The following is a 16626-nucleotide window of genomic DNA, read 5'->3' on the forward strand; positions in this document are numbered from 1 at the left end:
ATTCCCTATCAATAGCTATATTTAGCCTTATAGCTATAATATAGAACTAAAATCGTATAATTTAACTTCGATACATAGATATAAATTTATGTATAAATGCATAAATGGACACTTGGTCTTATATTTGTGTCCAAGAATGACTACAGTCATTCTTGTCAGATTATCAAATAACTGATAGTGGAGTGCAAAGAGAACCACTTTGAATTAAAGTGAATGAGTTGGATAAAATGCTAGCTAAATATTGAATGATTTGGTTGTAAAATAAAACTAAAATTAAAGTGCAATTGCTATTTTAACACCAACAATCACTTTTTGGTGATATATCATAGCAATGGCTATAGCCATTTTTCGTCTTGTATAAAACTTGCTCTAACACTAAAGTTCAACTACACATTTGTTATGCTATATTTCTTGATCTACTGGACATTGTTATGTATCATTAGGCATTTCTTCTGCCCGTTTCTCTTGAAAACTAAAAAGAAGTTAATATGACAGTAATGAGTAAAATAATTTTATTTAGTTTGCTTTTCAAAGTGAAACCACACCAGCTCTAACCAAAACCGTAATTTCAAAAATTGAACGGCATCAATGATGTTTGGTTTGATTTTGGTTTCCAAGACAAACCACAATATTATAATTACGATTTTGTTTTAGGTTAAATCCCACCCTGCTCTTCCTGCTGGACCATATCGGTATCGCTCCGGGTCATTTTTCCTCATCACCATCCAGCAAAATGTCACCGATCCAACATGACCTAACAGCCCTAGATTAAAAAATAGCCTTGTCCAATATTTTTTAACAGCTTAATTAACTGTGGGTTTATTATACGTGAACGCTAAATGTGCAATCATCAATCTATTATATATTTGATCTGATTATTATTACTCTCTAGCTGAGCCAAAAAAACCAAAACATTTGTACAAAATCCAAGCATAAGGATGTTCTGGATTCCTGATAGGTTAGAATTAAAATATTTAGAAAATAACTAATTATTCAATTTTTATTTTTGAACTAGAATTATTGTCACACCCCAAAAAAACAACACACACATGAAACAAATGTGAACCATAATTATATTAAATACTTATAAATCCAAAAGATGATAATCCGATTACAACCCAACCAAAAATAATAACAATCACAAGATCTTTACAAGTTCAGAGTTTGGAACAGCCCTTCTAACTAAAATAAGATTTCTTAGTGGCGGATCTCGCCTAATCTATATCCATAGTCTACTTGCGCCCTCAAATGGTTCTTGGAGTCTCCGGCCATCGACTTAATAGCAGTTTGCTTGGAACATACCATGGTTGCTAGCTGTAGAACAGGGTTAAATATGGGAAAAATGAGTTAAAAATGCTCAGCAAGTACTAACAGTTCTACTATACATGGAATTACCTCAATATCAAGAGTTCATAAATCAAGAGGTCATGGATACTTGATAAAAATGACAATAAGAAACATGAAATCATAATATAAAAGGGCAAAGTAAAATCATAGCAATCGAAACATGGCATATGGAATCATGGCATTGTGGCAACATGTTATAATCAAATCATAAAAATTTCATTTTAGGATGCTACGGAATACAGGCGGTGATCAGCCGCGAAGTAATCCCGAACCGCACTGGGTTCTCAAATATAATGGGATCCCTAGGCTATATGTGAGCCTATCAATATGTGTGAAAAGGAATTGCGTTTAGGTCCAATCCACTAAGTTTAAGAAAACATTTATTTTATAATGATTTATAACATGGATGACGGGGAAAGATTTGGTATCACTTTAATTGAATTATAACAAGGGAAAACCAAGTTCACTAATGATATGTCAAATGCATATTAGAAATCCCTATGGGGTGAGTTCCAAGGTCGAATAAAATAAAAGTCAACTCTACATTGTATCGAGGGTGGTACTTTGATATTTATGAATATGATTGTGTTATGAGGTTCGCATTAGGGAATTTGGTAGAGATTTAGTATTCACGGTCTAATGGATAGGGAATATTTTGAAGGTAAGGTACTAACAAGGTTAAGAGTTATTAACAGAATTATTTGAATTAATTAATGACATGGTGATTATTACAACTAAGCATTCACGGAAAAAAGTATGTATACTTGCAACAATTATAAGGATAAGGAGGTAAGTAACTTGCCTTTCAACAGTTCTAAGATTATCGATCTTGACGGCACGAGTCTTTCCCTTCGCTTCGGAACCTACACATTATATTAACCTCATTACTATTTACCCTTTATCACCTTATAAGCTTATAAGCTCCTAGACTTAGCGTACATACCTATGTACTATTATTTACCCTTATCATAGCTACTATTACACAAGTACTTATGATTATATGAATACACGTAACTTAATCGCATGCATTTCAAGTAATCCATATAGTCACATAATCACAAAATGGCATGGCATATGTTACTTAGTTATTTATACTATAATATCACTTAAATCCCTAAGTACATAAGCAAGTAACACATAAGAACTATTAATAATGCTCCCATCTATGTAATCTGACCTTAACTTAACTCTAAATTACAACTAAGTCCCAATTACAACGAATACCACTAAAGCTTCCTAAGGCCACTCTAAGGGTGCTCTCAGTTACCTTGGTGGAAATGGGATGTTTCCACCTTGGGCCTTCACTCCAAATCACTTCTTAAAGGTTGATAAGACTATAAACTAACTTCTAAAGTTGGTAAGACTCAGAGGCCTCACACCTATAGGCTTACAAAGATCAATAACCACACTTAAGTTCTCTGCTAGCACCAGTTTGCACTACCTGCGTTCTTTGGCAGAAATCTTAATTCCTATATTGTGCCTTCTAACAAAGCCAATTCCCATGGATTCTTAAGACCTAAACCCAATTCTCAGACTTGGTTTCATGCCAAGGCCTCATCTAGGCTTCTCTAGGCCTCTGCTCAAAGTTGACTCTGCCCGGCCCCTTTTGAATTCCCTCTACTCTATTTTTACATACATAAAACTCAATTTTCTCATTCAATTTTTAATTCTAATGGTTTGTTAAACTTCCTAAGGATGCATTACACTTATTTAAGCCAAGGCCCCATGATGGCCTAGCCTAAGACATGATTATAATCGACTAAAGTTCAAGTTTACGCAGTCTTGCCCTGTTCTGAGCTACTCTCGGATATGGGGGTGTGCACCTACCTAAATGCAAGTTTCTCAATGAATCAAAGACACGGAACTCATGTACAACTCAAGTCCTAACTCCAGTAAACTCAGGCCTAGCAAGGCCTCACTAAAATTCACCTAAAACAACCTATACTTACGGTGAAATATTCTGCTTCTTTGCGCCTAGTGATCCTCCTTCCACCTTAACTCCCAACTTAACACCAAAACCAACAATCAAGCAAAAAAATCTAACCTACAATGTACAACCCTACTGACTATCACTTTATGGAAATTATGAGCATAAATCCAGCCATATAAGTCAATTACCGAGGCAAAAACAGAGAGCGTAGCAGAGCAGATTTTATATATACGATTTTAAGCAAAATTTCGAACTAAAAATACATGGTATCAACTTAATGGATACTAAATTTTATCATGACTTATCAAGACACATAAAATACTAGGATTTCAGAGAAAAAACTATGGCATACAATGCACAAAAACTCTAATTTAAGTCATATAACACATCCGTCTGAAATATCACTTATATCATGACATGCAAGTACTAACTTCAATTTTTATCGTAAAAATCATGGCATGCTAGGATGGAAACTTTGTGAAATACATTTTAAAAGATCAGAGGTTCTTTGAAAGCCACATGCAAAGTCTCTTTTTAAAGAAAAATCAACTAACACAAATGAAATCCATTCGGCTCCTTGGGAGTCATTGCCGAATGCTTGAGGTCAAGATCATGACTTGAAAATAGAAGCAAAATACTTCGTCAAGACCATCTGTTACTCAAGTTTTATGAGCCATATTGAGTTTAACTCTAGATTCATAAGAATGAAAGTTAAAACCCTTGGCTTTAACCACATGCAACTAAGAAACTAAACTCAAATGAAGATATAGCACTAAGTGAATATGATGACCTTGCTTAGATGAGTGGAAATGTGTAAGAAAATGAAGAAATGTGGAAGAAAATGAAATAGGTGGGGAGGGTTTTAGGGTGCGGCCGAGAGGGAGTATGGAGAGGAGAGAATGGAATGGTGTGTGTGGTGAGAGAAATGATGTGAGATTGAGTGTTTTGGCTGGCTTTTGTTTCATCCAAGTGGTAGTGGAGTTTGTTTTTACCATTCTATCCTTCATCTACTTGCAAGATTTTGCATGCAAGGTTTTATGGGTCATTTAGTTAGTCAAATGGAGTTGGTGGAGGGTGAATGGTCGGTTTTACCCTTAATTTCTATTTGGGTGGAATTTGCATGTAAGGGTACACTTGTAATTCAATAACTATTAAAAGTATGATTAAAAAGAATGAGTTTTAGTAATTAAAATATAAATCCATAAATCACAAGATTAATACCATAAATACTATGATATTTTAGAGATTTAATAAAATTATTTTCAAAAAATTTCGGACAAAAATTTATATTAAAAGAGTTTTCTAACATTATTACACTAATAAATAAGTCATGTAAAATATAATTAACACATTATAAATCACACAAATAATTGAAAGTCATTTGACTCTATTCCACAATATTAGAATATAACTTATCGCCTAATCGCAACTATTCCAATATCACTAAATCGAGAGAATATCAATTATTACTTAATCGCGTAGTCGCAACTATTCATATATCATCAAATCGCGCTACTTATTTAATCGCGTAACGAAAATCTTACTCGCGTATAAAAGTTATATGCTTAAAAATATTCCAGCAACATTCGCAATGCCATACAACAAAATTATACACAATATATAACGAATCCGCATAATTGGCATTATATCACAGAATATTTATGAATATATATATATCGTACTTATAAAAATAGTTCAAATATTTACCGGTTGTCACAATTATTCAAAAATAATTATTGGTAAATGTTTCAATTAGAATATATTTGTAAAATAGCTATACCGTTTTCTATTAGGAAATATTTATAAAATAAATAATTGCTAAGATAAGTTAATCATGTTTATATTTGCAAAGATTTAAAATATAATCATGCATGATAAGTAATTTCTTTTTCTTTTTTTATCAGGGGTATGTTTAGTCATTTTACGTAGCCGCATATGTATAATAAATTAGTGTTTTACCCGTGCTACGAACAAAATGCCAAATCATAATTATCGATAGTCTTTGTAATAAAATAAGAGAATAAGGATTTTGAGGTTAATCTCTGGATATTTTTCTGAGATTATGAGAAAATCATGTAAAAAACTCAATATTGATATTTATGTACTTCTCATCTTCTTTTTTATTTTGTTTTTAAATTAAGATAGAAATCATTTATATTTGTAATAAAATACACCCAAATTAATAACAGCATTAGGAAATTTTTCTTAAGATCTACCTCAAAATGGTATCTTGTCCTTTCTTTCGTAATTACAGTTTCTCCAATCCATCCTCTTTTCTTCCCTCTGCTTTTAATCTCATTTTAATCCTCCATCGCGTCTTTATCGTCCTTCGTTGTCGTCATCATCCTTCCTCATATACGATTTTGGATCATCATCGCTTCTCCCTCTTTTTTAATGCACTACCATATATGAATCTAGCTTTTCTTTAATTTTATTTTGTGATTCTTGTAACCGATTGATTTGAATTTTGTATTTTATTTTATTTTTAAGCTTTATATATATATATTCATATGCACTGACATTTTTAAAATAGTGGTGATTTGTAGGTTGCCGGAATTGATGAGCTGAAATGAATGATGGCCAAAATTGTTGGCTAAATTTAGTCAATGTTGATGTTATTATGGTGATTATAGTTTATTTGTGGTGATTTAGATTTAAATCACGGAGACTGTGGTAGAATCTGGTGGACATAAATTATGGCTTTGTGTGGTGATTTTCTGTTGGAAACAGTAATTTTTCCTTTTTTGGTGGTGATTTTTTATTTCCGACGGTGATTTTTGATTTGACGGTGGTGATTTTATGTTTACCAGTGGTGATTTTCTGGTGGCCGCCGAAGGTAGTGGAAATATGAGTTCTCATTTATTGGTCTAAAATAATTTAAAATATTTTGATTGGTTAACTATTTACCTAGTTAAGACTCATATTTTATAATAGAGGAATTATAGGTATGAAAATAGTAGATTTATAATTTGATTCGTCTATTTTTTTTAGATTTGGCTTTTTATTAGTTAAAATCGAATAGAAAATATGTGATTGATTAACATATTTTATAATAGAGGAAGTATATGTATAGAAATAGTAAATTTATAATTTGATTGGTTTATATTTTATATTTGATTTTTCATTGTTAAAATTGAATAAAAAATATGTAATTGGTTAACTCAATACTATGGTTAACTCAGTTATTATAAAGAAGGATACGTTCAAGTGTATAATAAGTACCTTAAAAAAGTATGGACAATAAGAAAGTCGAAGTACATATCTAAATGTATGATAAATAGGTTCAAGTTAGTTTTACAAAAATCGGTATTTAGACAAGATCAGTTACATGACTTTATAAAAATTAATCGTTAAATCGGTAATTAATTGGAAAAATTAATCGGTAGAAAAATTGAGAGTAATTTAATATCATTATATATAATTATATAAACATAAAATGTAAATATTACAAACATTTAAGTAAAATGTATAATATTTAACATTTTTTTTATGAAAGATGGATAATTTTAAAATCTTATAAATCCGCCATAATATGATCATTCAATTTAATAAAGGCCATCACTCATAATAATAACTCTAGCCTAGAAACTTATATGACGCCCTTACAAATTAATAGGCAATCGTATTAGTTGATCGTTTGATTCAACTTAAAAGTTCTTTCACTGTCACAACTTCTGCCAATTCTGAATTCACCTCCTCTTGACAAAGTTTTGTATGAGCCTGGACTAAACTACCAGTCGAGTCACTAGCTACCATGCTCGAATCATATTCATGTTGTTGATTAATGACATGCAGAATGAGGATTAGGACTCATCTATTATTGTGCATGTGGCCGACCTCTTTCAATGAAGCAACCACAACTCTTTCAAACTCTAAACTCAGTGATAATAGGGGTCTTATACAGTTTGATGAGGCTCTTACTTCTCTTCACCCTATCCTTGTCGCGGATCGAATGTAATCACTCTAGTTCGACTAGAGTTTTAATCATATTTATTTATGATTGTTTTTCTGTTATTTTAATCTATGTTTATCTACGTCAATTTCAGTTTAATTAATGTATTATGATTATTATTTGATCTTCTACTATATGACATTTTAACAAAATTTATGCATGAACATGTACAATCAAAATAAATAAAATATAACTTTATTAATTTGACAAATATAGATACATGAAATCTTTAGGTTCGTAATGACCCAAGCATATAACAAGAAAAAAATATCACAACAAATTTTTTTACTAGAATTCAGCATAAAGTCCTATTTTGCAAAAACATATCTTTTTCTCTTTATCTTCCAACAACATTTATTTTTCTAATTCCTCTGTATTCTTCACAGCAATCCTGATATAAAAACACATCCACAATTGCAAATCGGCAGATTCACCCATCAGAAATACTTGTAACCCTTTGGCCATTCACATAACAAACAAAGCTTCGATCATGAATATTTTCCGTCCAAACTAGTTGTGATACCACCCAACATACATAACATTCATTAATGACTTGTAAGAAAACAAATTAACAAATTCAAATGTAAAATTAGATTTAAGTATTTGAAAATTGGCCATATACAAGCAATTTCATATTTAATAGAGATGAAGTAGAGTAAAAATTCGTTGGTCAGCTGAAATTATGAAAATATTCTGAAGGATTACAGCAATTTGATGGGAGTATACTTTTCACATTAATAACCTTTATTAATAAGCGAAACACCCTTTAAACCTTTATTAATAAGCGAAACACCCTTTAAGTGGTATCCTTTTAATTTTGGTTTCACCAATTTTTGGTAACACCAACTTTTGGTTTCACTTATTCATTCATGCATATTTTATAATTTTGCATTTGTATGTCTTTTAATTCTACTAAAACTTTTGATTATAAACTTAATTCCTGTATATCTTATACTTCTACATGTCTCATGATTCTATTAAGTATGATTTTATTTTTGTTATTTTATACTTCTACATGTCTTCTTATTTTATTGAGTCTGATTTTATTTTTATTTCACGCTTATAATAATTATAATATTTTTATTATAATAGTAACATAAATATCGTACCTCTAAGCGAAACTCCTTTTTTAAATGGTCCCAAATTGTATATCACCTTATTTTTGTCCAACCCATATTTTGGTTTCACTCCAATCACTTATTTTTTATACAACTCTATATTATTTTATTTTTAACAAAATATAACTAAATTGATATGACTCTATATAACTCTATAGTATTTTCCAATGAAAATAATAAAAATATTTTTTATTTCTTTTTTATCGTAGGTAACCCGCAGCCGCTACCCTTCGGGTGCGCACTGGTTAAACCCCACGGGCTCACGCAATAGCCTGCAAACCACGTGAACCAAGGTAAACTGTATTTAAGCGACATGTATTATTAAACTTATATTATCATAATCTTTTTTATTATAATTCTAATGCAAATAATGTAATTTTCACATGTATATTACCATTTTTTACTTTTCTTAAAATAATTGTAAATTAAAATAAAATTAACAATACTTTAATTCCTGATTTGTTCTTACCTTTATTTCACCTATAGATTCATATATTTTGTATAGTTCTAAATTAATTTTCAATAAATTAATCTGATTATTAGAATTATATTTGTAATTGTAATTTTTTTAATAATCAATTATACTGGAATAAATAATATATCTAGATTATAATGGTGATGTATAATAATAAAATGCACGGACTACTTCACTTTTAAAACATGATGCCTGAAAATACATATTAGTATGGAATAGTAGTTAAAATACTGACCAACTTATGCGTACTAATATTCTGTTTGAACTATACACATGTTTCTTATGTGTGATCACCGCAATTAAAGTTTTGAGTTTGCTGAATACGAATGTTCAACATGAGTATCATAAAAAATATGCATATTTGACAAGTTTATGCCTAGATATATACAAAACAAACATTTTCGTGACAATCTTTTCCATCACTGGATAGTTTATGTTGGGTTTTCTCAATAGAATTTAGAAATTTTGACATAACACCCATACTATTATGATTTTAAAAATTATTTAAATAAATTAACTCGGTCCGTGCTTCGCACGGATTATCAACTAGTATTTTCTGAAACTCTAATATATATTTTTCTAAATATTAAATTCTGGGTACACAAAATGCAGTGACATAAAATTCAAGGTATGTAAACGTAACATGTGTTAGAAAATGGAACCAACTTGAGTTACAGCAGAGATTCATGGGCATGAATATAAATTCATGGCCATGAATTCTTGCTGGGTTTTTTTTAACAATGACTTATTGTTGGAAGTTTGTTCCTTTCTAAGAGGACTCAAACTATCATGTTTGGATCTAAGATATTTTCTTAATGAAATCCATAAATAAATGGAGTTGTAATGGCTAGTTTGAAATGGGTTTCCGGTTGATTAAATTGTAAAAACTTAAGTACCACATTGATATGGTAAAAGAGAGTTGGTGGCTTTATATTGTATAACGTGCAAGTGTAGTGCACAACTACTACGGCATGTGGATATGCATGGGTGTTGTGTGGGCCTCGCACACACACACACACGCGCGCCGCCGCCGCCTCGCCTCGCCATGACATGACACGACTCGGGTGGAGTCGGGTCGAAGGGCAATTTGGGCGAATGTCTCGGTGTTTCGCGTATGCGAGGCGACCTGGGCGAGGGATTTTACTATTGTTTTAATGAAATAAATAGGGACCTAATATAATATTTTAATATAAATATTATGTGTTAGAATTTGTTAGTGGGCCTAGAATTTATGGGTCCGGGCTTGGTAAATTGGGCTTGTCTAACTGTTACATTCTAAAAAATATTCATATTGAAATATGGTTTAAGTAAAATATTTATGTTAATTAAAACTGATCAGTCACGTTTTTCTTTTTGGGATTAAAAAGAAGAAAAACGTTTTTGATGAAAAGAGGGATATACATCTGGAAAACCCTAGCAGCCTCCTCATCTCCCTTCTCTCTCTCTTTCTCTGAAAAATATACATACATACATAGGTTTTCCGGGCGACTGAGGTCTGATCGCCGTTGAGCATCGCGCTGCTGTGAGCCCGGTGTTCTGTAGCTGTTTTATCCTGGAAGGGTTATTGCGGACTCTGAACACAGTAAGTGGGGGAAATAAACTCTTCAAGAACATCCTCTTCCTCTTGAGGGATTGGTGACTCAGCTGTGAAAGCTTCATTGCGATAAGCTTTCTTTCTTGTCTTGTATTATTTAGCAGTTTCTGATTATTTTATGTTTTCAACCTTCGTGGCTTGTTTTCATTATTTGTGATTTGCCTTGTTCTTGTTATTTGTTATATAACTGCCTTATTGTGTTAATTTAGTCGTTGTACTATTATTTTCCCAACAATCTTGAAGAGTTTAATATGTTATATAGTTATTTAATGAGATGGTTAACGAAACTGATACTCCTGTTGGTGAGACTCCTGTTGTTGTTGGTTCTGATCTGGAGTTACTGCGTCCACCATAGATTGGACCACGTACATATTTCCACAACCTATTGATTTATCGGGCATGCCCGATAAATTCAGTGGGGGGCTTCTTTTTCTCGCTGGTAGAAAAAGATGAAGCTCTGGTTAACTGTTAAGGGTCTATGGTCGGTGGTACAGTATGATCCTCCTGTTGTGGATCAAGAAAAGCCTGAAACTATGACTGTTTATGCACTATGGGCTGAGAAGGATGGGGTGGCTAGGGCTGCCATTCTGGCTGCTTTAGCGAACACTCTGTTTGATGTTTATTCATCGGATGCTTATAGTGCTAAGAAATTATGGGAGAAGCTGGACCAAACCCATAATACTGATTCTCAAAATCTTGAGAAGTATTATGTGGCGAGATTTCTTGATTACAAGCTGGTGGATACCAAATCCATGACTGAGCAAGTACATGAGTTTGAGATGTTGGTACATGCTTTGGGTGAGTCTGGAATGGACTTACCTGAGAAGTTTAAGGTGATGGCTTTGATTGAAAAACTCCCTAAGTCTTGGGAGGAGTTTGCTCTCTCCCTGAAAAGACAAAAAGGAGAGATCACATGGACAAACCTTATGTTGGACATCTCTGTGCAGGAATAGCACAAGTCCAAACAAGGACATGTAATGCATGTTGAACATGAGAGTAGTTCGAAGGTGAACGTAGTGACTGTTAGGCAGAAAATGAAATCTGTCAGTAAGAAGGATAACACTAAACCGAAAAATGACAAGAACAAGGCTAAGAAACCAAAGGCAAAAAAACCTTATTGGTCTTGTGACCAGGCTGGTCATTGGAGTAAAGACTGTCCTGTGAAGAAAACAAAGAAAGCTGGAGTGGTAGCTCAAGCAAACACTGTGCTTGGACTTGCAACCACTAGTGGGCCTGTGGCTAACATGGATGTTGGTGAGGTTGTTGCCTCTGACGCCAACGACGGATATGTTAACTACAATCCCGGACTACTTTCCACTTATCTGTCTACTGAATGGTTGATTGATATTGGAGCTAATGTGCATATTTGTGCTGATATTACTCTGTTTGTATCTTATCAACAGACTCATGGAGCGACATTGACGATGGGGAATGCTAGTGCTGCTCAAGTGCTTGGAATAGGAAACGTGGACATGAAGTTTGCTTCTGGGCAGATTCTATTCTCACTAGAGTGCATCATCTTCCCTCTATTCGTAGAAACATTATTAGTGGAAGCAGTTTAGTTAAGAATGGCTTTGAACTTTCTCTGAAATGTAATAAAGTAGTTATTACACATACTGGTACTTTTTATGGCAAGGGTTACTTATCTGACGGTTTATTTGTAATAAATGTGGATCCTGTTTTGGGAAGTTTTATTAATGATAGTGTTGCACCTTCTGTTAATTGTGTATAATCATCTGATTTGTGGCACTTACGACTTGGTCATTTAAATTTTGGTGCTCTAAAGAAAATGATGAATTTAGAGTTGATTCCAAAGCATGCCATTGATAAGAAAACTAAATGTCAAGTATGTGTGACTGCTAAATTAACAAGGAAACCATTTCATAATGTTGTTAGGGATTCTGACTTGTTAGATTTAGTACACACAGACATATGTGAATTTGGTGGTGTGTTGACTAAGGATCATTGTAGATATTTCATTACCTTTATAGATGATTGTAGTAGATATTATTATGTTTATTTGCTTAAACATAAAGATGAAGCACTAGATAAATTCATTATGTTTAAAAATGAAGCTGAAACACAAACTGGAAAAGTACTTAAAAGGTTGAGGTCAGATAGAGGTGGTGAGTATACGAGTACCTTGTTTAATGAATTTTGCGCAAGCAATGGTATAGTTCATGAGGTGATTCCTCCATACACACCTGAGTCTAACGGGGTGGCAGAGTGAAAGAATAGAACTATTAAGATATGATTAACAGTATGCTGATTAATTCGGGGTTGCCTTAGTACATGTGGGGAGAGGCTCTGAATACGGCTTGCCATATTCTGAACAGAGTCCCTCTGAAACACATGGATAAGACTCCTTATGAATTATGGAGAAAGCGTAAAACTAGTTTGAATTATCTTCGTGTATGGGGGTGCCTTGCCAAGGTGCTTGTCCCTGAACACAAGAGAAAGAAACTAGGACCGAAAACTGTTGATTGTGTCTTTCTGGGCTATCTTGAAACCACAATTGCTATGAGATTTTTGGTTTTAAATCTGACATAGATGGTATTGTGGCGAATACGATAGTTGAGTTTCGTGATGCAACATTCTTTGAGGATGTGTTCCCTATGAAGACTGGTATACCACAAGGTAATTCTGATGATGATCCCACTCGCATATCGAGTTCCATTCCCGATCATGTGGAAATGATGTCGAATGTACGGACGGATCTTGGTAGTAGCTCTACTCCTAACGAAGTAGAGGAACCTAGAAGGAGTAAGCGTGCAAGGCTAGTCAAGGACTTTGGAAGTGATTACATCACTTACAAAGTCGAGGACGAACCTTTAACTTTCCGTCAGGCCATGGATTTTTCAGAGTCGAGGCACTGGAAAGGCGCTGTGAAGAGTGAGATGGACTCTATTATTTATAACAGAACATGGGAGTTAGCCGATCTCCCTCATGGGTGTTCTACTATAGGATGTAAGTGGATTTTCAAGAGGAAGTTAAACCCTGATGGTTCAATAGATAAGTACAAGGCTAGGCTAGTTGCAAAGGGCTTTAGGCAAAGAGAAGGAATTGACTATTTTGATACATACTCTCCTGTTGCTAGAATGACAATAATCAGATTGCTTATTGCATTGGCTTCCGTACATGGTCTTATCATCCATCAGATGGATGTAAAGACAATTTTTCTTCATGGTGACCTTGAAGAAGAGATTTATATGGATCAGCCTGAGGGATTTATTGCTTCTGGTAACGAGAGGAAAGTATGTAAGTTAGTCAAATCCATTTATAGCCTAAAACAAGCTCCTATAGACTGGCATAAGAAGTTTGATGAAACTGTTTAAGCTTTGAGTTTTTAGTTAATGAAAGTGACAAGTGCGTCTACTATAAGGTTAGAGGAAATGAATGTATGATTGTGTGCTTATATGTGGATGATATTTTGTTGTTTGGAACCAATATTGAGATTATCAACGAGACAAAGAGTTTCTTGAAAAGGAACTTTGAGATGAAGGATATGGGTGAAGCTAGTGTGATTCTTGGGATCAAGTTGACTCGGTCAACTGATGGAATAACCTTGTCACAGTCTCATTATATAGAGAAATCTATACTTGAGAAGTATGGTTATTCAAATTATAGAATCGCTTCGATCCTAAAGTTGGCCTTATCAAGAATAGTTCAGGTGTTCCTGTGTCTCGGTTAAGGTATTCTCAGATTATTGGGAGTTTGTAATATCTTGCTAATGTTACTAGACCAAATATTTCTTATTCTGTGTCTAATTAGCTAGATATACAAGCTGTCCGAACAAGACTCATTGGGAGGAACTGAATAGAGTTCCTAGATATCTCAAGGGAACAATTTCTTTTGGCATGCATTATCGGAGATTTCCGGGGGTAATCGAGGGGTACAGTGATGCAAGTTGGATAACTAAGAAATATGGTTCCAATGGAGTGACTGGATATATGTTTACCCTTGCGGGTGGAGCAGTGTCCTGGAAGTCTTCTAGACAGACTTTGATTACTCGGTCTACTTTTGAGGCTGAGTTGTGTGCACTTGATGCCACGGGGACGGAGGCTGAATGGTTACATGGACTCATGAATATGTTACCTGTAGTAAGCAAGCCGCTTCCTGCCATTTATGTTCATTGTGATAGCCGTACAACTATCGACAAAGTCAGAAGTGTTAAGTATAATGCTAAAACAAAGAGATACATCCAAGTTAGACTTAAGTCTATAAGGGGTCTTGTGTCTGATAGGATTATTGCTATAGAGTTCATAGGAACTCAGGATAATATAGTTGATCCTTTGACTAAGGGGCTTGAGCATGTTGTGGTCCTTAAGTCGAGGTTGGGGATGGGAGTGATAACCCATCATGGTTTATCTACAGCGGGAACCCAATACACCTGAGAGGAGATCCCTCGAAGTGTATTCAATGCAGTAATAATAAGTTGTAAGGATGAATCAGTAATACCTTTACTATTTATAGATTGATACTTATGTATCTGAGTCTATCCCTTGGAAACCTTAAAAGGTACTGAAACTGCTCATATAGCAAGAGTTTTTAGAACTCTGAATGGGGTCAAGTCGTTAGATGAGATGTAGCAGTACATCTTTGGAGATGCCCAGCTAAGCGAATGTTATTGTGAGGTCGCAATTAGAGGAAAGGGTTATTCCTCGAAACATTCGACGAAAAAGATAGAGACACGACCATAACGTCTCAAAGCCGTAGATCTGACCATAGCCTTTGACTTGTCGTCGTCTATGGAATGTGGTTACAATACACGGATAAAGATTCAAGGTGAAATATTCCATCTATATCCAGTAGCCATCGAAGTAGAGGACTTAGGAGGGTTCAAACCCGGAAGGGTACCGACTCTGAAAAACAAGTCATGATAAAATCAGATATGTAATTCTGTATGGATTTGTGGGGGATTGTTAGAAAATGGAACCAACTTGAGTTATAGCAGAGATTCATGGGCATGAATATAAATTCATGGCCATGAATTTTTTCTGGGATACAGCAGAGATTCATGGGCATGAATATAAATTCATGGCCATGAATTCTTGCTGGTTTTTTTTAACAATGACTTATAGTTGGAAGTTTGATCTTTTCTAAGAGGACTCAAACTTTCATGTTTGGATCTAAGATATTTTCTTAGTGGAATCCATAAATAAATGGAGTTGTAATGGCTAGCTTGAAATGGGTTTGTGGTTGATTAAGTTATAAAAACTTAAGTACCACATTGATAAGGTAAAAGAGAGTTGGTGGCTTTATATTGTATAACATGCAAGTGTAGTGTACAACTACTAAGGCATGTGGGTATGCATGGGTGTTGTGTGGGCCTCGCGCACACACACGCGCGCGCCGCCGCCGCCTCGCCTCGCCATGACATGACATGACACGACTCAGGTGCGAGGGAATTTACTATTGTTTTAATTAAATAAATAGTGACTTAATATAATAATTTTTAATATAAATATTATGTGTTAGAATTTGTTAGTGGACCTAGAATTTATGGGTCTGGGCTTGGTAAATTGGGCTTGTCTAACTGTTACATTCTAAAAAAAATTCATATTGAAATATGGTTTAAGTAAAATATTTATGTTAATTAAAACTGACCAGTTCCGTTTTTTTTTGGATTAAAAAGAAGAAAAACATTTTTGATGAAAAGAGGGATAGACATCTGGAAAACCCTAGCAGCCTCCTCATCTCCCTTCTCTCTCTCTCTGAAAAATATACATACATACATAGGTTTTCCGGGCGACTAAGGTCTGATCGCCGTTGAGCATCGCACTGCTGTGAACCTGGTGTTCTGTAGCTGTTTAATCTTGGGAGGGTTATTGTGGACTCTAAACACAGTAAGTGGGGAAAATAAACTCTTCAAGAACAATCTCTTCCTCTTGAGAGATTGGTGACTCAGCTGTAAAAGCTTTATTACGATAAGCTTTCTTTCTTGTCTTGTGTTATTTAGCAGTTTCTGATTATTTTATGTTTTCAATATTCGTGACTTATTTTCGTTACTGGTGATTTGCCTTATTCTTGTTATTTGTTATATAAGTGACTCATTATGTTAATTTAGTCGTTGTACTATTGTTTTCCCAACAATATGCATATTATTATAAGATAAAATATATAGGTTCGAAGTTCGATATGTCACAAGAGATTTGGTCCTTAAGTTTCCTACTTGAGCTATCTATCCTGCTGCCAAGATACACCAAGTAA

The 16626-nt window shown here is 34.0% G+C and overlaps 1 protein-coding gene and 1 long non-coding RNA gene across 2 annotated transcripts; one reads left to right on the plus strand and one right to left on the minus strand.

Annotated features, from left to right (window-relative positions):
- Positions 1-1113: 1113 nt before the first annotated feature.
- LOC141724608 (uncharacterized) lies at positions 1114-5719 on the minus strand. The gene is made up of 3 exons (XR_012576786.1): positions 5494-5719; positions 2150-2210; positions 1114-1314 (listed from the first exon to the last, which is right to left on the minus strand). It is a non-coding gene; the product is annotated as an uncharacterized LOC141724608 (long non-coding RNA).
- Positions 5720-10865: 5146 nt separating this feature from the next.
- On the plus strand, positions 10866-11369 carry LOC141660718 (uncharacterized). The gene has a single exon (XM_074467707.1). It carries the CDS (start codon positions 10866-10868, stop codon positions 11367-11369), a length of 504 nt encoding a protein of 167 aa, XP_074323808.1.
- Positions 11370-16626: the final 5257 nt, after the last annotated feature.

The sequence above is a fragment of the Apium graveolens genome, chromosome 5 (genome assembly GCF_009905375.1).
Source record: "Apium graveolens cultivar Ventura chromosome 5, ASM990537v1, whole genome shotgun sequence".
Classification (NCBI taxonomy): Eukaryota; Viridiplantae; Streptophyta; class Magnoliopsida; order Apiales; family Apiaceae; genus Apium; species Apium graveolens.

Bases quoted from the DNA above. Each gene is read 5' to 3' on its own strand.
- LOC141660718 (XM_074467707.1), top strand. From the start codon at position 10,866: ATGAAGCTCTGGTTAACTGTTAAGGGTCTATGGTCGGTGGTACAGTAT.